The sequence below is a fragment of the Dermochelys coriacea genome, chromosome 21 (assembly GCF_009764565.3).
Source record: "Dermochelys coriacea isolate rDerCor1 chromosome 21, rDerCor1.pri.v4, whole genome shotgun sequence".
NCBI classification, from domain to species: domain Eukaryota; kingdom Metazoa; phylum Chordata; order Testudines; family Dermochelyidae; genus Dermochelys; species Dermochelys coriacea.
The window spans coordinates 5894141-5918521 of record NC_050088.1 but is presented as its reverse complement, the minus strand read 5'-3'; the positions used below and the strand labels follow the sequence as shown (position 1 = coordinate 5918521).

Genomic DNA, 24381 nt, shown 5'->3' with positions numbered 1-24381 from the left:
CTACTTGATAAGTTTATGGAGGAGATGGTATGATGGGATAATGGGATTTTGGTAAGTAATTGATCTTTAAATATTCAGGGTAAATAGGCCAAATCCCCTGAGATGGGATATTAGATGGATGGGATCTGAGTTACCCAGGAAAGAAAGAATTTTCTGTAGTATGTGGCTGGCGAATCTTGCCCATATGCTCAGGGTTTAGCTGATGGCCATATTTGGGGTCGGGAAGGAATTTTCCTCCTGGGCAGATTGGAGAGGCCCTGGAGGGTTTTTGTCTTCCTCTGTAGCATGGGGCATGGTTGACTTAAGGGAGACTTCTCTGCTCCTTGAAGTCTTTGAACCATGATTTAAGGACTTCAATAGCTCTGACATGGGTGAGGTTTTTCATAGGAGTGGGTGGGTGAGATTCTGTGGCCTGCGCTGTGCAGGAGGTCGGACTAGATGATCAGAATGGTCCCTTCTGACCTTAGTATCTATGAATCTTTTAAAGCATTCACTCAGCAATTTTTGCCATTGCCTGAGGCATTTCCTTTTGTCCTTGCCTTGCTGTGACTGCTCTATTTCCTTCAATACATTTTTTTTTTTTTTTTCCCTCTCCGCTTCACCAGTACAGCTGGCTTTTAGGTCAACTCTTTTTTAACTCCATTCCCTCAGCCTTATGCAGTGGAAATTGTACTGAGAGTAGCATTATATTAGGATTGCCACATTCCACAGCTCCTGAAATGATTCTTGTTTTCACAACACTGATTTTTCTTATCTTCATTTCCTCGCTACTTGTTCCAATCCCATTAAGTGTGCCGTTTCTTCCTTCAGAGCTCATTTGCGGGGCTAGAATTTTGTAGTTTGCTCTTCTGTTTCTTCTACCCTCTTCTCCTTCACCCTGAACTTGCATCCCCAGGATGTTCAGGCTTAGGTGGAGCTTGGGCTCTCAAGCCCCCTCCCGCCCCCCCGATCCCCTGTGTTTGAGAGCCAGAGCTCCAGCCTGATCTGGAAGATCCACATTGCTAATTTATCACACTAGCTTGAACCCTGCTAGTGCAAGTCTGTCTACCTGACCCTCGCTCCTAGCTGTACTCCAGACATATCCTTGGTGGCTTCTACCTCTTCTTAATTAGTTGCTTCAACAATTCGTCCAATGAATGAGCAGTTTTCTTCAATAAATAAATAAACAAGAAAAGAATTGGGTGAAAGGAAGATGGCTGGACCAGTTAAGGCAATTTAACCAACACACTGGTGGTAAAGCTCTTTCAGTGTGAAAAGATCAGTGTTTGGGGCACTTAAAACAGAACCAGCCATTAGGTTTCATTAATCATCCTTAACATTAAGAAGGCAGTCATAAAATCCTTACGAGCCTATAGCTGCAGAGATGGCAGCATCTCCAGCTTTCCTTGGCTCTAGTGATTTGAAGGAATGTGGGGACTATTATTGCACAGTGCCTTGGGGACTGCAAATCATTGATCCTTCTCCCCCACCCCCTTCAATTACACGTCTAGCACTTAAAAAGCAGAATATTTGTCTTTTGTCATGGCTCTAGCTGAAAGTTTATTTTCTTAGCAGTCCATCTGGCCACCCAGGGATGGGGTTGGTGCGGTGAGACTGGAACACATGAAAATCCAAACCATCTGAACTCAGGTTTCAGACAGCTTTGCTTGTTTTGGTTTAAGAATATTTTTATTAGGCTCACAAGTGAATAATGTAAATTATTTTCACGTAAGTACATTATATGCCAAGACACGGATTAGGTCACAGGGGTCATATTGAGAACATTTAAAAGTTTACATATGTCAAAATGAAGGAATGGAACAAAATAATAATAAATAGTTAGATTTTTAAGCAAGAGGAGAAGTTTGACACAGTAGATGGCCTCCTAAACCTGCTGCTTTTTCTGAAAAAGCCTCCCTCTAGGATTTTCATATGGTATTAATCACTATAGTATCTACAGCAAAAGACTGTATCCAAGTACTTCGTCATTTTTTTAATACCTAAAACTTCCCTCAACTTGGCACATAATCTGTATGTGATCTCAATGACCAAGTATTTGCCCAATTTCAGAAACACTGTATGCTCCTTGTGGTGTTAAAATAGAAGATACAGCAGAATGATTTACAGTTAGACTACACATTCTCCTTCCTCTTCCCCTGTAAATCAGTATCAGTCCTAGTAATACATGTTATATGTTTTGACTACGAAATCGAGATCCAGGTAAGTGTATACTATTTTTGGGGAGGAAGGGGGGCAATTAACAATAAGATAGTGTGGGTAAATTTTGGAGTTTTCACTATAAAAATGTTGAAATTGTGAGAGCTGCTTGACCTCTGTGGATATGATAAACTTTTTTGTTGAATCTTGTGGAGCATGTAGGGTCAGTCAGACCAATAATGAAGTTCCACAGACCCACACCTGTTACAGCTTGAATCTAATAGCTCCCATGCAAGGAACATGAGAAGTCCAGTCATGAAGCTATCAGACATCTACATTCAAGGAGAGGAATAAGGGAATTAGTAAATCTAAGATGCCTGCTTCTGATCCCCAAGGCTGTGAATGTAGCAACTGGATAGGAGCCTCATTGAGTGGAGGACTGGGATAGGGGGAAGGAGGTCCAGTTCGTGTTGGAACATTCAGAAGAAAGGAAGTGTGAGGTCAGTGCTCGGTGTGTTTTTTTTTTATAGCTCTAACATTTTACTACCCTATTTTAAAGGTGGTGGGTTGGGAGAGAACTGTGTTAATTCTCCCTAAGAAATGTTGAGTGATGCATTTCCAAACCTTCATAACGTAATTTTTTTAACATTTTCATAGGAAAAAGACGCTCTATATTTTAATGTCCTATAAAAGAGATATAGCACTGTGTAGAAGCAGTTATACCTGAGGTCCCTGCTCAGGAGAGCTTACAGTCTAGAGTGATGTTTTTAAAATGATTTCAAGTCCTCCTTGAAGCGTGGCTTTTGTATAAAAATGCAAGTAAAGCCATGAGTGTCTTCCTCCCTATCCCCTAACTTAAATATGGCCAAACAAGTTGCTCCTTTAACTTGTGGGGGGAAATGTGAAAATTGCTCTGAGGCTTCCAACTTTTGTATGCCAAACTGCAGCTGAAATATAAACCTCCTAGAAAATTGGGTCCCGTATTAAAAAGACTGGTACAATTTTATCTGTACAGACATGAATGGTGCTGCTTTAAAACCTAGTGAATGGGGAAAAAAAATCTGGATGAAATTACCTCTTGCCACATGTTGAAATAGATTGAATCACCTGTTAATTAAAATAAAAGCAGAATAAATTATTAATTTCATGTACTGTGGGCATTGCTGGCTTTTGAATGAGAGTATGGTGGTAGTGGGGAGATAGAGGCATTGTCCTTTTACTCCATTTACTTCTGCCTCCACAAAATATGATCTGGATGTGCTTCATTTTAAAACGCTTGGAAGCGAAAGGGTTCAGTGTGGCTTAGCTCCCCTCCTGTGTCTCTGAATGATCACAGCTATTACATTACAGATGGAAGAATTAAAGTGTTAAGGATTAGGCTCGGAGTGCTAAAACTGCATTTCGGAGATTGCTACTGCTTTTAATACTGATACGTTAGAGGAGCACAGCTCTGCAAGAACCCGGTCCCCAGGAGACCACCGCAGCAGCCTGAAAGGATGCGTGGCCTAAAGGGACAACTACTACTGATGATGCTTTGCAGGTTAAAATCCTGCTGGAAAGTGTTTCTGATTTGGCTGGGTTATAAGTACCAGGGCTACTGTTAAGCTCTGAATCTAGACCCTTTCAGGCAACAAATGGAAGGATAATGTTAAAAATGAAAATAAAAAGACTTTGCCAACAGCAAATTATTTTCTTCCCTTCAGTGTCCTGAGCTGTTTAGAATGATGACTCATTCTTTTCCATGAAGTTTGAAGAAAAGAGATATTTTGTCTGATAACGTACAAAGGCAGCTCTGTTTATTCTTTGCCTTTACTCCTCCCCCTTCTTTGGAATGCAGTTCATAGGATTGCCGGGAATTAATTGCTTTATCAGAGGGGTGTTACTAGGTTTCATATGGCAAATTGTCCTCTGGTTAGGTTTTCATTGGAGGAAATTTCCTCCTTGAAATCCACAGCTTCCTTATAATATGATCTGTGGGGACTAATGACAGTTGACTACATGTGTTTTTTTTTTGTTTGTTCGTTTTTGTTTTTTTGTTTTTTTTTTTCTTCAAAAAAAAAGAACAGCATGTAAGGGCACTCCGGATCAGAAAGTCACAGTTCCAGTACCTTTTTGAGAAATCATGATGGTCTTGGATGCTGTTACGATTAACTGCCTCTGTGTCAGCATCACTTTGAGTTTCCGAAGGCCCCTTATATTTTAAACAGCATAAAATTTCACATTGATTATCAAACACTCATGTACTCCATAGGGAGCTGGACTTAAAGCAGTAAGTCAGAATCGTTTCAGCAGCCTGTTCAAATAAACAGGGATAAGAGATGAGACATTTCTTCTCAGAGTCGTCAGCAGCAAGAAAGGAAACATCTGCCTGGGCTTAATTGTAATTTTATTGGCTTCATTCTTTCAAGTACCGTGGGCTGAGTTATGTAAATTGTATGCTTGTGCAAATATTACAGACAGTTGTATAACAGAGCTTTCTGTTGTTCTCTCACGCTTTAGCTATAGAAAAAGTTGCTCAGGCTATTGGAGAGCCAGTGAGTGGAGGGAAGAGGAAGATATGATTTTTAATGGATGTATGAGGCAGGGATGATGTATGGGCGGGGTGTACATGCATAAACACACAGAGAATCCAGAAAATTTTAAGCAGTCTGACTAGACACTTGTCGAATGTGCTTTTTGGTATATCTAAAGGCCTCAGTTTCTCATTCAAGCTTTTCAGTTTGCAGTGGGAATAAATTGCCACTTCTTGACAACCTGTTTTAGACTCAGATCCTGTTTGTATTGAAGTTGAGGGGAAAGTTTCCTTTGAACTCAAAGGGAGCAGAAGCAGTCTGTTAGCATGTGCACAAATGTCTAGTGCAAGAAGACTTAATGTGCCCACGTATCCTCTTTTAGTGATGTGAATATACATAGGTGGTTCATTTGAAAGCATATAATACAGAGACTAAGCTCCAGCCTGCTGAGTGCAAGGTTTTGAAGTGTACAGGTCTGCCCGCACTAACTTGCAAAATTACTATCTTATGTAGGCGCCATTTGAAAACTGGACATTTGCCACTCTATAATGATTGCAATAGCAAAGGCTACTTTTGGTAGCCACGTAGCCTGCCCGGTTACCCTTGATTCTGATATAATCGCAACACTATCTTTAAAAACCCAGGTAGCCAAACACTAAGCATTTGGTCGCTGCCTTTGTTGTAGCAATGGGTGAAGAATAAGCTTTGATCTCTTACCTAGGTGAGTTGTGAATGTGGACAATTGGAAGGCAGGGGGATGAAATGCCCTTTTAAATGAAGCTGACATGCTCATGCTCTTTGTTTGTTCCAGTATTCCAGTGTTTAGCTACAGCCGAGAGTTTGACAGTGCAGCACTTCTATATGGCAGCTTCATCCAGTCACAAGCCAGGAATGCCTGCCTGATGTCACCTGCCAAGGAATTAAAATAGACACAATTTTTTTTTATTTTATTTTTTTTAAATTGACCCATGGCTGCTGGCTAGTTGGAACCTTGAGAACTAATCGTGCCTCGGTGCAGCTCCCATTTATTTTTCGTGAGTTGTATTGCCTGGGCTACAACTGAGCAGCTCACTCATACCAACTGCCCCTTGCTAGGGAGTGATGTGTGCTGATACAGTTAAAATTGTATTGTAGTACTTGCAGTTTAAAAATAGCCTATGGTGTTGTCTGCCGAAGTAAATCCCATGTCTAGCTTTATAATTTGAGGTGAGAATTGGGGGAGTTGACTGCAGAGTTCATAAATAGAGTGGGTGGAGTTTCTTTTTTTATATCTTGGCATTACCACTGCATTCAAAAATAAATGTCTAAGCGAGTGGGTTTTGTACACTCTTCCGCACGCAGTGGCTACAAGCTGTGGCCGGTCAAAACATAACCACTTTACTGGGTTTGGTTTTATTCACAAAAGGCATGGAGACTGAAAAACACACACACACTTCTCCCCAACTGGGGTTCATCTCCAAGAATGCTCATCCCCCACCCAAGATCCTCCCTTTCCAGTGAGTCGTTTCCACCTTGTGTCCAGGTGCAGGTACCCATTGTTTCAAAGAGTCAGCCAGTGAGTTAAAATGAGGTTTGGCGCCTTGATGTGTCTCACGAACCTGGAATACTTGTCGAATCCCTTCTGAGCTCCCCCATTTAGTATATAATTGACATTCTCAGTATTGGTACCAACTACTGATGCTGCACTCTGTGACCTATGGAACTTTAATGATAGCAAGGAGGAGAATAGGACACTGAAGTAAGTGTGTTTGTGTGAGAGAGCAAGGGCTACCACACAGGACTCTGAACTTCCGGTACAGCTATAGGCTGCTGCTTTCCCAGCGTATAGAGCTGGTTTTGTTAAGAAGTTAATACACTTGGTCTTTAACTGGACATGAATCTTTATGGAGACTTAGGGGGTACATGTCCGACTGTTGACTCCTCTGGCAGTCGCTGCAGTGTTCATTGACACCACACAGCGTAAGCGTTCCCAGCCTGGAATTATTTCTCTCTCCGAGTGGGGCGTCTCTTCATGGTAGCTGAGAGAGCCGTTGAAAAATGAGCATTCAACTAAAACATCCCTTCTTTCAGTTTCATGTTGTTGGCCTGACTGTATGCATAACATTTCATGGTATTAAAGCTGTTTGTGTAATTTGACTGTAACTGTGTCTGAGCTGAGTGGTTAAATGGTGCCTAACTGGGTCTAGATTATTAGCAGTGCGTGTGGCATGTTCATGTCTTCCAAGCCATGTCCCTAATGGCTCTCTGTTTCTCGTTTGTTGTAGAGTAAAGAAGTCGGATTGCAGCTCCAGGAAGACTTGATGAAGGTCCTGAATGAGCTATACACGGTAAATCAGACTTCCTTCATGAGTTCTTTTCATGCATAAGGAAAGAAGTGTTTGACTTGTGCCTGGCTTCCTGCCGTTACAGCTGTTGCAACGGAGACTAACCCCTAGGGCTGACGCATGTTTACGATCCAAGTGATTTGAAGCAGCGTGTGTTCACCAGTCTATACTGTAACATTAATTTTATTTTCACTCCATCTTTATCCTCAGGCTGATTCTCTGTCTGATCTTTTGTTGCCAAAGAATGTTGCACAGGAATTATGGAAAGTATGTTTTGGGATACATTTTTGGTTGTGTACATGCTCACAACCACAGTACTGAAACTTTTAATTTCTGCAGCAAACAAACCCAACACAACTGGCCCTATTTTCTCCAAACTGGGCTGTAGTGCCTAATGTGACAGATCAGACTTCACAGTGCACTGTACCTTTCCCCCTACTTGAGGATTTATTGTAGATTTTCATATTTGGTTTGTTTTCTGGATCTTGCTTTCAGCAAAGTTTGTCAGCTGTGGGTTGGGGAGGAAGGGGATTTGAATTCCTGAATATGCCTAATATTACTAATAAACTCAGCATTTGGTTTCAGACAAAGCTCTGTACAGGACCCCCTCTCCAGGGATGAAACTCTTTAAGACAGTTGAGTTGTAGCCTTTTTTCCTGAAGACTAAACAGTCCGTTGTAAATATGTTTTGCTTCTGTTTGAGATATCTGGAATGAGGTGTCTCCATGCATAAGATTTTTATGCACTTATTTTTAACAAAACCTCTCCCACAAATTTTTCTCATATATTTTTATTGTATCATTGTAAAAGAGTATCAAAAATATATGTAGGTAATCTCTAAATGCAACTGTAGGTTATCTAACTTCTCTAGTACAAAGCATAGTAGCCTTGACAGCAAGCGATGTCTGACTTGCTTCATCCCAGAAAACTATATAATTCTCAGTACCCTAAGATGTGTTTTACCCTATTAATTTTAAAGAACACACATTTAGCTAGCTCAGGAGAATAGGGATCCTAATTTTGGGTGTACCGTATATTTAGATAGCACTCATCCCATTCTCTGGCTGCTGCATAAAAAATTAAAAGCAGTATAACTCATAATTCAAAAGGCCATAAACAAGCATCCCCTTCCTCACCATGGCATTGTCTCACAGCTGCTTAACATACTTTTCTTCTGTAATTATTGATTATAAAATGCACTTCTCATCCCAGCATACTCCAGTGATGTCCCCAAATCTACACTTTGGTGGACAAACGGTGGAGGAGAAGCTTTGCAATGACGTGGACACTGTACCACTAACCCATTCCTCTTGACCACTAAATAGTTGTCCACTTCACAACATGCAGCCTTTGGGCTGTTTCTCAGCATCCGTTTAGGCGAGGTCTATGACTGGTGCAGCAGGGAGGCTGAGGTTTTCAAAGGAGATGTTTTGACAGAGCCATGTGTGTAAGCTGCTTCTGTTGCCAACCAACGCCATATTCAGCTTTCAGCGAGTGTTTCCTGTATTTTTTTAGCATTCATGATGATGTGGAACCAGGCTGCAAAATCTGGTTTTGTGTCCGCCTCTGTTCCCTTTCCCCATCTCCGACACACAGACTTCTGCCAACCTATAGTGCTGTAAATTAGGGCAGCCCTTTCCTTAGCCTTGGGATAACAATTGAACCCTGCCAAAAGGTTGTGGTACATATTCAGTAGAACCTCAGAGTTATGAACTGATGGGTTAACCACACGCCTCATTTGGAGTATGCAATCAGGCAGGAGCAGGGACGAGAAGTGGGTGGGGGGGAAGCAAATACAGTGCTATACTGTTAAATGTAAACTACTAAAACAATAAGGGGGAAAAGTTTTTGAAAAAAAAAGATTTGACAAGGTAAGGAAACTGTTTCTGTGCTTGTTTCATTGAAATTAGGATGGTTAAAACCAGCATTTTTTTTTCTGCCTAGTAAAGTTTCAAAGCTGTATTAAGTCAATGTTCAGTTGTAAACTTTTCAAAGAACAACCATAACGTTTTATTCAGAGTTTCAAGCAACTTCCATTCCCGAGGTGTTTGTAACTCTGAGGTTCTTCAATGCACTTGGGGGGAAGCCACAGCAGTGACTCTCAGAGCTCAGGTCTATGGACTCGGGCTCGTGCTAGGGTGCTAAAAATAGCAATGCAGACATTCCCACTCAGGCTGGAGTTTGGCTCTGAAAGCCAGCCGGGGGTGGGGGTGGGTTTGAGCGCCAGCCCAAGTGGAAAAACCTACACTGCGCTATTTAGCACGGTAGCACGAGCCCTAGTCAGACCAGACCTCTGAGACTCACTGCTGTGACTCTTTTTTGCACGTATGTTACCACAGAAGGTCAAGTGTACTGCTCATCTGGTCCTAGAAGTAGAAATTGGAGTGTCACAGGTCCAGCCATTGAATTCTTTTTCAAGTAAAGAGGAGTTGAGGAGAAAACTGTACTGTTGGGGATGGTTTAAAAATGCTGGATAAAAGTACTACAGGTAGAACATCCAGCAATGCAGGTCAGATGGTGGCTGATGGGTAACTGCTGTTCTGGCGAAGTACTTCAGTGCTGACAGTGATCTTGCCATTAAAACCTGACCGTGGGTATTGTTCCCTTTCTTGGTAGCTATAGTTGTTTGTAATTGGGATTTGGTGGGATTCAATGCAAAAAGTCAGGGCAAGGAGATAAGATTTGTGGATTTAAACACAGAAACGTCCTTTGAGCAAAGCCGTTAAAGAATTTGTTCTGGGACATGAAACTCAGATGACTCAATTTGTTGGAATCCAAAACTGGATAGTGGTCAAAGTTGATAATACTGTGCAATGTCTACTCACAGCCAGACTCCTCCAAGAGTCCAGAGGGAAACCCAAGCAATCCCAAGAAATGGAGCATTTTCAGAAACTCCAACTGCCTTCCTTTTTTATGAATACTAACTTTGAAATTGCAATGCCCTTGGGAGAATCCATTGTGACAAAGTTCTGTCCTTGCCTCTGTGGGTCCCGCGTTTCCTGGTGGATTTCCCTAGCCTCAGAGGCTCACTGTGACCCTCCACGTAACCCTTCTTTCTCTAGAGACAAGGGTCACAGTCTACTGAGCCATTTTCATCATAAGCCAGGGAGGGAGGTGAGGAAAAGTTATCCTTCCTTGCACACTCTCTGTTGTCTCCCAGTCTCAGTGATTAATCAGGGAGCAAAGGTGGGGGGGGGAGCCCGGGCCCACCCTCTACTCCGGGCTCCAGCCCAGGGACCCTAATAGTATCAACTATGGTAGCTGACCTTTTAGAAACATGACGTGTACAATTCCCTGGGCTACTTCCCCCACAGCAGCCCTCACTTCCTCAAGCTCCACTTCACCCTTACCTCAGGGCCTCCTTCCTTGTGCCTGATATGGTGTGTACTATTCAGCCTCTCCAACAGCGCAACTTCCTCCCACAGCTCCTGACATGCCCACCCACCTGACTGACTGGGAGGCTTTTAACTAGTTTCAGCCAGCCCCTGACTGGCTTCAGGTGTCCCAATCAACCTAGCCTTCTCCCTGCCTTCTGGAAAGTTCTTAATTGGCCTCAGGTGTCTTAATTGACCTGGAGCAGCTGCCATTTCACTTATCCTGGTACCAGGGATTTGTTTATCCTGGAGCTAATATATCTATTTCCCACTACTCTTCCATAGCCATCTGGCCTTTCCCCATCACATATCCCCCCACCCCCCCTGCTCAACACCATAGAGTTGGGCAACTTGAGATGCCAGTCAGTGTTCTCGTGACAGACCATCAGCCTTGCCATGGTGGCATCTAGCCCTGTGCTGTATGCAGAACTGGAATGGTTGGAGGGATAAGAACCACCTGGTGACCCTTGCATTCTTTTCCTTATTCCGCTGCATCGACTGGAGGGGCGCATGGTCTCTCACAAGAGTAAATCGCCAGCCTAAGAGGTAATAACGCAGTGTCTCCATAGCCCATTTGACAGCAAGGCATTCTCTCTCGACTACTGCGTATTTCTGCTCTCTTGGGAGAAGCTTTCTGCTTCGATAGAGGATTGGGTGTTCCTCTTCTCCCACCATTTGCGACAGAACTGCTCCCAACCACATCTCGGAAGCGTCTGTTTGTAAAACAAATTCCCTGTTAAAGTCTGGGACTATGAGTATGGGGTCAGTACAGAGGGCCATCCGGAGGTCTGTAAATGCCCCCTCTGCTGCGTCGGTCCACTTTACCATGTCTGGACCTCGGGCTTCACCAGGTCTGTTAGGGGACTTGCCCTAGTGGTGAAGTGGGGAATAAACCATCGGTAGTAGCCTACCATGCCTCAGAACGCACGGACCTGCTTCTTTCAGGTCGGCCAGGGCCAGTTTTGAATTGCCTCTAGCTTATTCATTTGGGGCTTCACTATGCCCCTTCCCACAATATATCCCAGGTACCTAGCCTCTGCTAGCCTATGGTGCATTTAGCAGGATTAGCGGTGAGGCCAGCCTGCCTTAAGGTGCGCAGTACTGCCTCAGCTTTCTCCAAGTGGATTCCCCAGTCTGGTGTATGGATGATGACATCATCTAGGTATGCAGCTGCATAACTAGTATGGAGGCGCAGCAGCTTATCCATGAGGTGCTGGCATGTGGCTGGGGCCCCATGTAACCCAAAAGGGAGGATGGTGTACTAGAATAGCCCATCCAGGGTGGAGAATGCTGTCTTTTCTTTAGCTTCTTTGGCAGAGGAATCTGCCAGTACCCTTTTCTCAGATCCAGTGTAGTCGAGAATCGGGTACTACCCAGTCGGTCAACCAATTAGTCAATGCGTGGTATGGCGTATGCATCAAACAGGGTTATTTCATTCAGTCGGCGAAAGTCATTACAGAATCTCATGGTACAGTCAGGTTTAGGCACTAAAACAATTGGACTGGACCACTAACTGTAAGATTCTTCAATAACCCCTAATTCTAACATTTTCTGTACTTCGGTCTTGATTTCCTCTCTTTTGGCTGCTGGGATTCGGTAGGGTCTCAGTGTTACCTTGACTCCGGGGATCGTGCGGATATGGTGATAGGTCTCAGTTGTCCGCCCTGGTTTTGTAAAGAACACATCTCTGTTGCGATTTAATCATGTCGGCTGCCTCGATCTTTTGGATCGGCATCAAGTCGGATGATATCCTCACTTGCTCGTGTAAGTTATCCTCTTGGGGAAGGGTCTCCTGCATGACTAAGCATGTCTCTCGATCGTGCCAAGGTTTTAGAAGATGGATGTGGTAAATTTGCTCCGATTTCCCGGGGCCTGGCTGCCCGCACCTTATAGTTCACTTCTCCCACGGCTTCGATTATTTCGTAGGGTCCCTGCCACTGGGCCAACAGTTTACTTTCTGCTGTGGGCACCAGTACCGTCACCCGATCCCCTGGTTGGAACTGTCAAAGCTTCGCTTGGTGGTTATAATGGGTTCGTTGGGTCTCCTGTGCTCTCTCCAAGTGTTCCCGTACAATGGGCGTAACTCAGGCTATCGGATCTCTCATCTGCAGTACATGCTCAACTATGTTCCTTCCGGGATTTGGCTCCTCTTCCCAGGCTTCTCTGGCTATATCCAATATGCCCCGAGGGTGGTGCCCATATAGTAGTTAGAATGGAGAGAAACCCGTGGAGGCTTGCGGAACCTCCCGGATGGCGAACATGAAGTAAGGCAATAGGGTATCCCAATCTTTCCCATCCCGGCTCACCGCTTTCCTGATCGTGGCCTTGAGGGTCCTATTGAACCTTTCCACAAGGCCATCTGTTTGCAGGTGGTATACCGAAGTCCGTAGGGCTTGTACATGGAGCAATGAACAGAGATCTTTCATCAACTTGGACATGAAAGGTGTCCCTTGATAAGTCAATATCTCTTTGAGTAGCACAACCCGGGCAAAGATCTGTATTGGCTCCTTAGCTATTGTCTTGGAAGCTGTGTTGTGCAGGGGAACAGCTTCCGGGTACCGTGTTGCATAGTCCAGTACAACAAGCACATGTTGGTGGCCCCGAGCTGTCTTCTCTAGGGGCCCTACCAGATCCAGGGCTATCCGTTGGAAAGGAACCTCTATTATTGGAAGAGGTATCAAAGGAGGGCTATGTAACTGACACTCCGGACAAGAGGTGCAGTATCGCTGGACATCTTCATGTACTCCTGGCCAGAAGAACCTCCGGAGGATCCGTGCCTGGGTTTTCTCTACCCTAGGTGTCCTCCAAACAGGTGACTGTGGGCGAGACTCAGTATGGCTTTTTGATGTTTTCGTGGCACCAGAAGTTGTTGCATCTCTTGCTCCTGCATTTGCACCACGCGGTACAGGAGATCTTTCTTCACTATAAAGTAAGGTCCGGGACCCCGGACCTTCCCATCCACGGGTATCCCATCAATCTCAGCCACCTCTTTCCTGGCATTATCATATCTGGGGTCCTCCGCCTGGTCTCGCCCAAAAGTCTCTCTCCCGGGACTAATCTGCCCAAGCTCCCAGGGGCCAGCTTCTGCTTCTTCCAACGGCTCGCCGCCATCATGGCTAGGGGCAGCTTCTGGCTCGCCTTCTGTGGTGGAAGTTTCTCTGTTGCCTGCTCGCGTCCATCTGCCTACTAGGGAGGTCTTCTGGCTCTGGGTCAGGATCCAGGTTTCCAAGGTCTTTGCGGCCTTCCTCTCCTTTTTTGTCTTCCGGGTCTTTCGTGGGGCTGAGAAATCTCAGCGAACATCAGGGGTTGACATTCTCCCAGTGACGAGTCGCTGTCCTCAGGGTCCCCACCTCCCTCCAGCCTCTCCCGGGGGAGTAAATTATCAAATCCTGGATAATCCTTCCCAGTGACTACAGGATATGGGAGTTTAGGAACTACACCCACAGTCACCTCAGTGGGGTTTCCCTGAACCTCTGTCTCCACTGGGATGGTGGGGTAATTGGCTCATGGCCCCATGCACGCACGTCACTGCTACGCATTCGGCTTGTAGCAGCTGACTATTTTTTTCCAGCTTACCTGATCTGAGGGTGATAGCACTCCCAGAGTCCGCAAGTGCTGTAGTCTCTGCTCCATTTATCCTCACTGGCCTGGTGTTATGCGGGGCTAATGCGACCTCCCCCCCCCCCCCCCACGAGGTGGATAAGGAAGCATGGGACCTCCCAATCCCCCAAGTTACATTGCATAGGCTCCTCGGTGCTGGGACACTGTGCTGCTATGTGTCCCCAACTCCCCACATGCATAATATCTATAATTGCTTTTAATCACTCCCCTATCCTGGGGGCTAGGGGGTTTAATCCTGGGGCTCCCCCCACTCAGTCCAATTGCTTCCTTCTGCGATCCCCGCTGGTTTTCGTCCCCCCGCCCCCTTCCACCTAGGACTCCCCAGGGGTTTGGCTGCCCAACCTTCCAGGGTGGGGTCGGGTGCTTGTTTTGAAAGGGGCCTTCCTTGGGTAGTCGGGTCAGTCCCCTGGCTGTCATCCGTCTTTCTACCAGTGTTATCATCTCGTCATACGTGGACAGATCGTTCTGGCCTACCCATTTGCGGAGATCTGGTGGCAGTCCCCGCATGTAATGGTCTATGCCCAGGGTTTCCAAAATCTCCGGCCTGCACGCCTCGGGCTGTAACCACTTCCGTGCAAGGTGTATGAGGTTGAATAGTTGGGACCTTGGGGATTTGTTCTCCTGGTATTTCCACTCATGGAACCTCTGGGCCCTTACCGCTGCCATTACCCCTACTCGTGCTAGGATTTCTGCCTTCAGACGGGTATAGTCAGTGGCATGCGTGGCAGGCAAGTCAAAGTAGGCCTTCTGGGCCCCTCCACACAAAAAAGGGGCAAGGATGCTGGCCCACTGCTCCTGGGGCCACACCGAGCAGTCCTTTCGAATGAGAGGAGATATGCCTCTACGTCGTCTCTTGACGTCATCTTTGGCAGACAACCAGTGGCCCTCAGGGTTTGCGTCCCGGTGGATCCCTGGGCCTGGGTGGTGAGAATCTTCAACTGGTCCACCACCTCTCTCAAGAGAGCATGATCTTGGGTCGCCTGGCTCATCAATAATTGATTGGTTTCCTGCTGTAGCCGCATAGACTCCTGTTGTGCCATTGCCTGAATCCAGGTGGCCTCCTGCTGGGCTGCCGCGGCTTGTACCAGAGCTCTGAACACCACCTTCATTGTGGTACAAAGCAAACAAACAAAAACCAAAACAAAAAAAAATCCAAACCCCCAGTGCACTTTTTTAAAAAAAAAAAAAAAAACAGCCCTCTTTCTTCCGCCACACTGTGAACGAAATGCCACTCTGACACCAGTTGTGACAAAGCTTTGTCCTTGCCTCTGTGGGTCCCGCGTTTCCTGGTGGATTTCCCTAGCCTCAGAGGCTCACTGTGACCCTCCACGTAACCCTTCTTTCTCTAGAGACAAGGGTCACAGTCCACCGAGCCATTTTCATCATAAGCCAGGGAGGGAGGTGAGGAAAAGTTATCCTTTCTTGCACACTCTGTTGTCTCCCAGTCTCAGTGATTAATCAGGGGGCAAAGGTGTGGGGGGGAGCCTGGGCCCACCCTCTACTCTGGGCTCCAGCCCAGGGACCCTAATAGTATCAGCTATAGTAGCTGACCTTTTAGAAACATGACGTACAATTCCCTGGGCTACTTCCCCCACAGCAGCCCTCACTTCCTCAAGCTCCACTTCACCCTTACCTCAGGGCCTCCTTCCTTGTGCCTGATATGGTGTGTACTACTCAGCCTCTCTAACCGCGCAACTTCTTCCCACAGCTCCTGACATGCCCACTCACCTGACTGACTGGGAGGCTTTTAACTAGTTTCAGCCAGCCCCGACTGGCTTCAGGTGTCCCAATCAACCTAGCCTTCTCCCTGCCTTCTGGAAAGTTCTTAATTGGCCTCAGGTGTCTTAATTGACCTGGAGCAGCTGCCATTTCACTTATCCTGGTACCAGGGATTTGTTTATCCTGGAGCTAATATATTTATCTCCCACTACTCTTCCATAGCTATCTGGCCTTGCCCCATCACACCATTTAAAGTCCGCATGGGACAGCTCTTCTCTTAGGCCTTGCTTGGTTGGAGGCATCCCAGTACAGTCAAGTACTGGCTGCTATGAGGCAGGGGTGGTGTCACACAGTTCACAACTCAAAGCTGTGGCCAACCTGGGGATTAGCTCCCAACCAATCTGACGCCCCCTCCTTTGGTTTCTCAGCCCAGGGTCTCATACTGTGTATCTCTGGTGTCGAGTTACTCCCTCTTCATCACTCAGGGTGTTCATCCGGCGAAGTCGCTGTAGTCCTCCCCTTCTGGGGGAGTCAAAGTCCCACTGGACATTCCAGCAGTCTTTTGATCCACTACCCAGTTTGTGCCACTTGCCCAGCTGCTAGTAGGGGAACCTGGGTCCTTCCATTACGCAGCCCAGGGACCCTATGCCCAGCAACCACCATCTACTCAAGCTACAGTCTTGTTGCTATTTCCCTGGGTTCTTTCCTGCCTCTCTTCCTTATCTTCAGGCCCTCTTCTGCATTACTCTTGGAGCTTCCTGTGCTCCTTGCAGCTGTTTCATCCCCTGTCGCGTTCTTGCCAGAGTCTGTATTCCAAGACAGGATCTCGGGGCTTACTCCTGCCCTAAACTCCTCCTGACCTATTTCCAACTCCCCTCCTCTCTAGGGAGTGACAGTAGAGTTCTTCCCTTCAGCCTTCTCTTACCACGAACTCCCTTCCTTTATGCCTAGCCCAGCTCCTCCCGAAGTTGGGTTGTATCAGCCCTGACTCTCCCACGTGCAGCCTGTCACGGGGTAATTGTCCCTTTTTACCTCGGCAGGCTTTGTATGGGATAGACATCCCGTTGTAGATGGGTAAGTATTAAATGAGGCTCCCTGGCAACTTTGGAAAGTCTTATCACAGTTTTTCATCCCAATACCAGAATCTTTGCTTTTCTCTCTGTGCAGAAATTTTCTTCTTGACCCTTTCATCCTAACACCTTGACATTTCCCATCAAGAGCCCCGTTCTGCCTTGATAGCTTCCCATTCTTCATTTTGTTGTTGGTTTTAAACTCTTTATTTAGGAAGTTATAACAGGTTTACAAATCCTAGCCTTGTAAGTATCAGAGACAATACAATTATTATCACAACAGTGAGCTTTTTGTTTAAAGCAACATTATACAGCAATGACAGGTTTCAGCATAGCAGCCGTGTTCGTTTGTATCCGCAAAAAGAAAAGGAGGACTTGTGTCACCTTAGAGACTAACGCATTTATTTGAGCATAAGCTTTCGTGAGCTGCAGCTCACGTCATCGGATGGATCCATTGATTATACAGTAATGTAATGACTAGGTCTCTCTAACAGGGGGTTACCAGGTTACAGAGTAGCATCTTCACACTACCAGGCTGTGTCATTTCTAGTGGTTTTATTAAAATTCATGGATTCTCTGATTACACATTTAACAGACCAGCCATGTCTATCAAATGTTGATAGTTCAGAAAAAGAATGGATAGGTGTTCGGGGGGGTTTTGCAGGTGAAGGTAATTGAAGTATTAAATAAAGGATAACCAACCAACTATCTGTCCTTCGTCTCGTTCGCTGGGTATGTAATTGGTGAATCGGTTTTTCCGTAACAACCACCTCACCTTTTTTAACCATTTCTCTGGGGTTAAACAGAGGTTATCAGTATCTGAGCAGCTACTAGCAGATGAGATTAACTTTTTTTTTTTTTTTTTTTTTTTCCCTCGTCTGACCATTTCCTCTCAGCAGCCCTAGGAGGTTTTACCTAAGGATCGTTTGGTAACAAATATCCAATAATGTGTGATATTCAGTTAAAATTACATCCCAGTACTCTTCAATGACTGGACTTCTCCACCCCATATGCATAAAATCTCCTTATTAACCACAATTTCTCCAGCATTTGTCCCCCATTCCATCTTTATATAATTTTCAACCTGATGGGTTTGAGGTACTATTGAAACAGTGTCTTAAAGATAATTGTTTTCATTGTGCTACAGATTGAGGTTGCTGGTCCTCTTTCTCTCCCCCCCCCCCCAATCAAACTACATTTTTATGGGTTAACTTGTCCATCCAGGTCTTTTTTCCATCAGTTTCACCATTTCTCGATGATGATTCATTGCTGCATTGAGGTCATTCTGATTGCTGGTCCCAGTTCCCAAAGTTCCTGCCTTAATTTGTGCCTGCTACCAGGTGCAGAGGCATTTCAAAAGGAGGGAAAACAAAGGATAACAAAACATTCAAAAGAACCCAAAATATCCTCTCAAATACTTCAGGGCAGCTTGTACATGTCAGACAGGCATAGTGATTGTATGTGGCTGACTTGCTGCAGAAAAAAGCTGTGTAATTTCAGTGGAAAGGACCACCATGTACATGTGGTCCTCCTGTGTTCCAGAAAAATAAGTGACACCAGGAAGACATCCGATGAAGTGAGCTGTAGCTCACGAAAGCTTATGCTCTAAGAAATGTGTTAGTCTCTAAGGTGCCACAAGTACTGCTTTTCTTTTTGCGAATACAGACTAACACGGCTGCTACTCTGAAACCAGGAAGACAGCCACCATCTGTCCTTTCCGTTCTGCCAGGTATCCAGCACAAACTCAAAGGAAGAGGCATTGCCTGGGGAAGGAGAAGAAATATGTTCATAAAGCTCACATGCTGTTCTGGGGCTTTCCTTCTCGTGCAGCTGAATGAAATACGTTTGCTGTTGATTAAATCTGTCCTTTCATCATCTGCGGGTGAATTGCTTCTATTTTAGAAACATGCCTTGCAAACATTTTTTTCTGTGGGGTTGTTGCACGGAACACCTTGTTCTTTTGCCTAATGATCTGGGTTGCTGATAATGTTGTGGTGTAAATTCTTTCCCTTACCCCTCTTCTCCTGAAAAGACCCTTCAGGAATGTGTTTGAAAGTCAGGACACATTGACCCTAGCGTGGAGCTTGGGTATTAACCGCTAACATTACAGTAGGGAGGGGTGTTTCTCTGAAATTACATATACCAGCAAAACCCCAAAGGAGGGAGTTCAGTATTGGAGTGTTAAAGCCAAATATTTGGGCTAATCTTTGAGAAAGCAGTAGAGTTCAGGAAGGGAAGAAAAAGAGAATTCAGCACATGCCAGAGCTCTTGGTGCTGGAACAGTTAGAATGGCATTTTTAGTACTGTACCACAGAAACACAGCTGCTGATGCATGGCAATTTTGATATTATACTGGCCTGATAACTTAGTGGTTTCGCTCTGCATTGCCATGCAGGAGAGTCAGTGTTGTGTTTGGTTTAATCTCACCCCTGCTCTCGGTTGGGAGCAGTTAGTATCACTGAATCTGCAAGTTTATTCCTGGGGAAGACATTTTATATTGCTTAAAGGCAACTCCAAGCCATGACTGTTGAGTAGCAGTGTGGTAGAATTTGTAGGCATTCCATGCAGATTTTTCTAACAGTGGTTGCATGACATAGTCTTAAATGGTATTAGATGTCCAGCATTGCTTTGTGCAGCAGGGATATTTGGAAGCTTTTCTTGTTGATGGCAGCGGCATTACGCTAAGAATAAACGTGGCTCTATAAATTATGAAATCAGGTTACATCGTCTGGTTTGCCTGCTATAGGAATGGCCTCTCATTTGCTGGCTCAATCTAGGCTTCATTTGTATTTTTCTCTCTCCTATATTATGTATGGGTAAAGGCTCCTACAGCAGAAGAGGTACCTGCCTCCAGGCGCTTGTCTCCAGGTATTCTGATTAACTTAAATTGCACTAAGTATACACAGCACTTAAGATGATGACCCAGAGGAACTTGCGTACCAGTATATGCATGTTCAGGATACCAGTTTCTCACAAGTCCATTGAGCCAGGTATTGAAGGAAGTTCTCTTAAAGCACTTACCATTGGAAAAATCCTTCGTCAGTTTTCCCTAAGCACCCCAATGATGAATGTTTTATTAGCGCAGGAATAACCTTTTCAGCCTTGGCAGAGACTGGAAATTCATTCATTCTTTTTAAAATTTCAGATCATCTCTTTGCTGAAGATACTTTTCAAATTACAAAGAGCAATCCCCCCCCCCCCAACCATACTGTAAAGTAGCTCTTTCTAAGTGGATCAAACTTAATCACCAGCCATTCAAATTTCTCGTCGTTCCTGCCACGAAATAACATGCCATGTTAACTTCTTGGGTCCAGATGCACATCTGATACTGCTCTATTGATTCTAGTGAGATTGTGTCCATTTGTACTACGGCTGAATTTGGTTTAGGATGTTGACTGATTGGGCAAGAGAGAGCAATTGTAGTTGGGACTTCCAGAAATGCCTTTGCGTATGAACTATTCTTGATACTGTCTGCCTACCGGACAACAATCACTGCCAATTTCAATAAATCAGAACAAACTCACTGCCCCGTTTCCTTTAGGTTTCATCTATTTATGGAAATTAGAGATGGCAAATACTCGGGAGGGGAGAGTGAGAGAGAGAGAGAGAGAGAACAGGATTCTATAGATGGTTCATTCAAAATGGTGTACTACTCAGTTCTGTTGCAATTGCCTTTTCTCGAGTGTAACTACCCTTATTAAGTAACTTTTTTATGGGAATCGGTGGACTAACCTTGAAAAAACAGCTTGTCTAAACTGGCTGTAAGGAAGTTTCTGATCAGCTGCCCATTTTGCAGAAGTGATGAGCAACAGTCTCGAAACTAGATGAATGATTCATTGGCATTCACAGATTTCATGCAACCTTGTGCAAATGAATTTTTTGAGTCCATTGACATAAGCAGCACATGTGGGTGCTAAATTAATCAGGCCTGAAATGTTTTATATAAACTTTAAAACATCTAATGAGACCAGTTGATATTCTCTCAGAGCAAATGAGGAGAGTTTTATGTTCAGTCTAGTTTTAAGTTCAGCCATATCACTGTTTATCCCATTAATTTTGTGGCCAAATGTCACAGTTCAGGTGCAGCACTGACAAATATGGGGCTTAAGTTATTATATGAAACCAGTGCCTCACCTTAATATTTGAGTCTGTAGTTTATGGTTGTATCCTGTGAGATTAGTGGTCTTGCCTATTACAGATGAAATATTAAATAACTTCAGGGTTAGCAGATTGTCACCAGCAATATTGTGCTCGGAGATCCTGCTGATCTGCAGCAATCATACCTCTGAAAATTCACGTCCTTTCACTATGCCTGATGCATGCCATCCCGGTCTGGTTACCTGCAGATTAGCAGCCATACGAGTTGGGAAAGTGGATGATGTAGCAATTGCGTCCTCAGTCTAAGATCTTGTACACCAGCCTTAGGAATTTACTATCCGAGACAACTGATCACCATTAACTTGATTCTGCTTTTTAATTTCCTGGTGCAGAATATGCTAAACTAAATATTTTACCGGTCTTTTGACTTCCCATTCTTAAAAGTTTCTGAATCTTTCACACGTTTTGTAAATATATTGTTACCTTTAAGACTAGTCAGTAAGACGACTGATGCTTAATTTAAGAATTCTTCATTTTCAGTACCATGAAGCAAATACACAATGCAAACATGAAGTGGAAAAAAACCCTGTGAATTTCTGGCATATGCTTTTGGGAATCTGTTTTATTTAAATTGTTCCCTAGAATTTTATGTCCTGGTCCTGCTGTAATATTAATCTGTTCTTTGGCTGTGGTGTTGACCCTAGCTGGCTATAGTGAGTCTGCACTGACCCCATTGCCAAACATGGAGCAGGCACTGAGGCATCGTCAGCAGGATTTCATTAAATTTGGGTTTTTATTAATTTTTCTTGCTCCCTGCCAGCTCCCTTTCCTGTGTTAGAGGAAAATAGGCATCTGTGCAGTTTACAGTTACTATAAATGCCTGCTTTCTAGTCTAGGCATATGTTGTAGTTGAAAGTCTGTCTGTAAATTATTCAGAATGTCTTTCTTAATACTAAAAAGAAAAGGAGTACTTGTGGCACCTTAGAGACTAACAAATTTATTTGAGCATAAGCTTTCATGAGCTCCAGCTCACTTCATCGGATGCATTTGGTGGAAAATACACTGGGGAGATTGACACACACACACACACACACACACACACACACACACACACACACACACACACACACACACACACAGAACATGAAACAATGGGTTTTATCATATACACTGTAAGGAGAGTGATCACTTAAGATGAGCTATTACCAGCAGGAAGAGGAGGGGGGGAAGGAGGAAAACCTTTTATGGTGATGATCAAGGCTACGTAAAAGAATAAATGGACACAAATCAGACATCAAGAATTATAACATTCAAAAACCAGTTGGAGAACACTTCAATCTCTCCGGTCACTCGATTACAGACCTGAGAGTGGCTATCCTTCAACAAAAAAGCTTCAAAAACAGACTCCAACGAGAGACTGCTGAATTGGAATTAATTTGCAAACTGGATACAATTAACTTAGGCTTGAATAGAGACTGGGAGTGGATGGGTCATTACACAAAGTAAAACTATTTCCCCATGTTATTTCTACCCCACCCCCCACTGTTACTCAGTTGTTCTTGTTAACTGCTGGAAATGGCCCACCTTGATTATCACCATAAAAGGTTTTCCTCCTCCCCTTCCTGCTGGTGATGGCTCATCTTAAGTGATCACTCTCCTTACAGTGTGTATGATAAAACCCATTGTTTTATGTTCTCTGTGTGTGTATATAAATCTCTTCACTGTATTTTCCACCGAATGCATCCGATGAAGTGAGCTGGAGCTCACGAAAGCTTATGCTCAAATAAATTTTAGTCTCTAAGGTGCCACAAGTACTCGTTTTCTTTTTGTGAATACAGACTAACACGGCTGCTACTCTGAAACCTTTCTTAATACTGACACTGTTCACATGCTCTTTCATGTTTAAATTTAATTTCTCTCGGTAACAGAATCTTCGCTGATCTTTGAGTGAGGATAGAGCCTACATCTCATTTAAAGTGGAATTATGTTAAATGTTCAGTCTAGGGCAAGCCACTGATTTACACAGGACTGCATAAGATTTGTGAATTCCCAGTGACTGATTTCATTTAGTTTTGAGGCTATAGCTCAAAACTTTTGAAAACCGAGCGGATGACCAAAACTTACCATGCAACTAATTTAGGGAAATAGGTTGTATGGTCATCCCATCCCAGGTTAGTCGATTGGCTTCCACTAAAAGGATCTTGGTGAGGCCAAAATTATATTACGGAAAAAGCAATCCAGTTCAGAGCTGAATAATAACCCAGTTTGACTGCAGAAATACTCTGAGAACCCCAGTTTCTTACATACACATGCTTTGTCCCTGTTCTGTGGTAGGATGTTTTTGTCACCATTAGAACTTGCCCAGTTTGCGTTTTCTTTCTACCAGAAACGATTACCCATCAACTGGTCGCTGACAAAATATCCTTTCTTAGATATAATGTGGTGGGTTGCATGAAATAAAATATTGTGATCTATAGCGCCATGATTGTCGGACAATGAAGCATATTTCTTTTAGCGATAATGGGTAGCTGTTTTGAAACCAGTTTCAGTAAGGAACTTTTACCTTTTACTTTTTGCCTTTTATTTTGAAGGGTACTTTGGCCATCTTGAAGTAATGTTTGTGATCTGTAGAATGACCTCCATTTGTTTTAAGGATAAAAGCACTGTTTGATTTCCCCACCCACCCCGAGTGAATAAACTCTCTAAGCACTTAGGGCCTAGTCTATACTGGGGATTTGTCCCAGTTTCAGCAGTCAGTGGCCAGCCACTGGTGTGCAGAAACCTGGTGTAGATAGCTATAGGAAAAGGTTTGCACTGGTGCAGCTCTTTTTCCAGTTTCATTAGTGAAGGTATACTGGAGGCTGAAACGGAGGTAAAATTCCATGTTGAGAAGGTGTATGTAAAATCTGTGAGCATCTAGCATGTTTGTCTTTGGGTACAACAAGCTCATCTTTCTCAGAGCATACAAAGCCATGCTGCTATGTGACTGCTCAATGATGTCTCTTGCAGGTGATGAAGACTTACCACATGTACAATGCTGACAGCATCAGCGCTCAGAGCAAGCTGAAAGAGGCAGAAAAACAGGAAGAGAAACAGATTGGGAAGTCGGTGAAGCAAGAGGACAAACAGACTCCACGCTCTCCTGACTCAACTTCCAACGTTAGGTTAGAAGAGAAACATGTCCGACGGAGCTCAGTCAAGAAAATTGAGAAAATGAAGGAGAAGGTAAATGAGCAGTGGCACTGAGGAAATAAATGGTGTCAGGAGGAGAGCTTTGCAGTTATTGACCAGAGTGTCTGCTGAGAAGTTTCCTGTTAGTGATACTTTAAATTCAAAACACTACATTATAATGCAGAGTCAAGGATGCAATGTTAGGAAATGCAAAGGTTAGCATTGTCATTAACTTGGCTGGATAGCACAGCAGCCATATTTTGTAATTATCTTCATTATACATAGATGCTGCAGAGCCCAAGTCTCTTTACTTGGGGAGAGGTGAGGCTAGAAGGTAAGGAATATCTTCCTTAAA

General features: G+C 44.2%; 1 protein-coding gene across 1 annotated transcript in view; it reads left to right on the top strand.

Moving 5' to 3' along the window:
- The window catches only part of SRGAP2 (SLIT-ROBO Rho GTPase activating protein 2), a 144077-nt gene that overhangs the window by 52313 nt on the left and 67383 nt on the right, over positions 1–24381 (top strand). Inside the window, 2 exon segments of the mRNA XM_043500671.1 lie at positions 6914–6976; positions 23865–24080. Coding sequence (XP_043356606.1) covers positions 6914–6976; positions 23865–24080 — 279 coding nt within the window.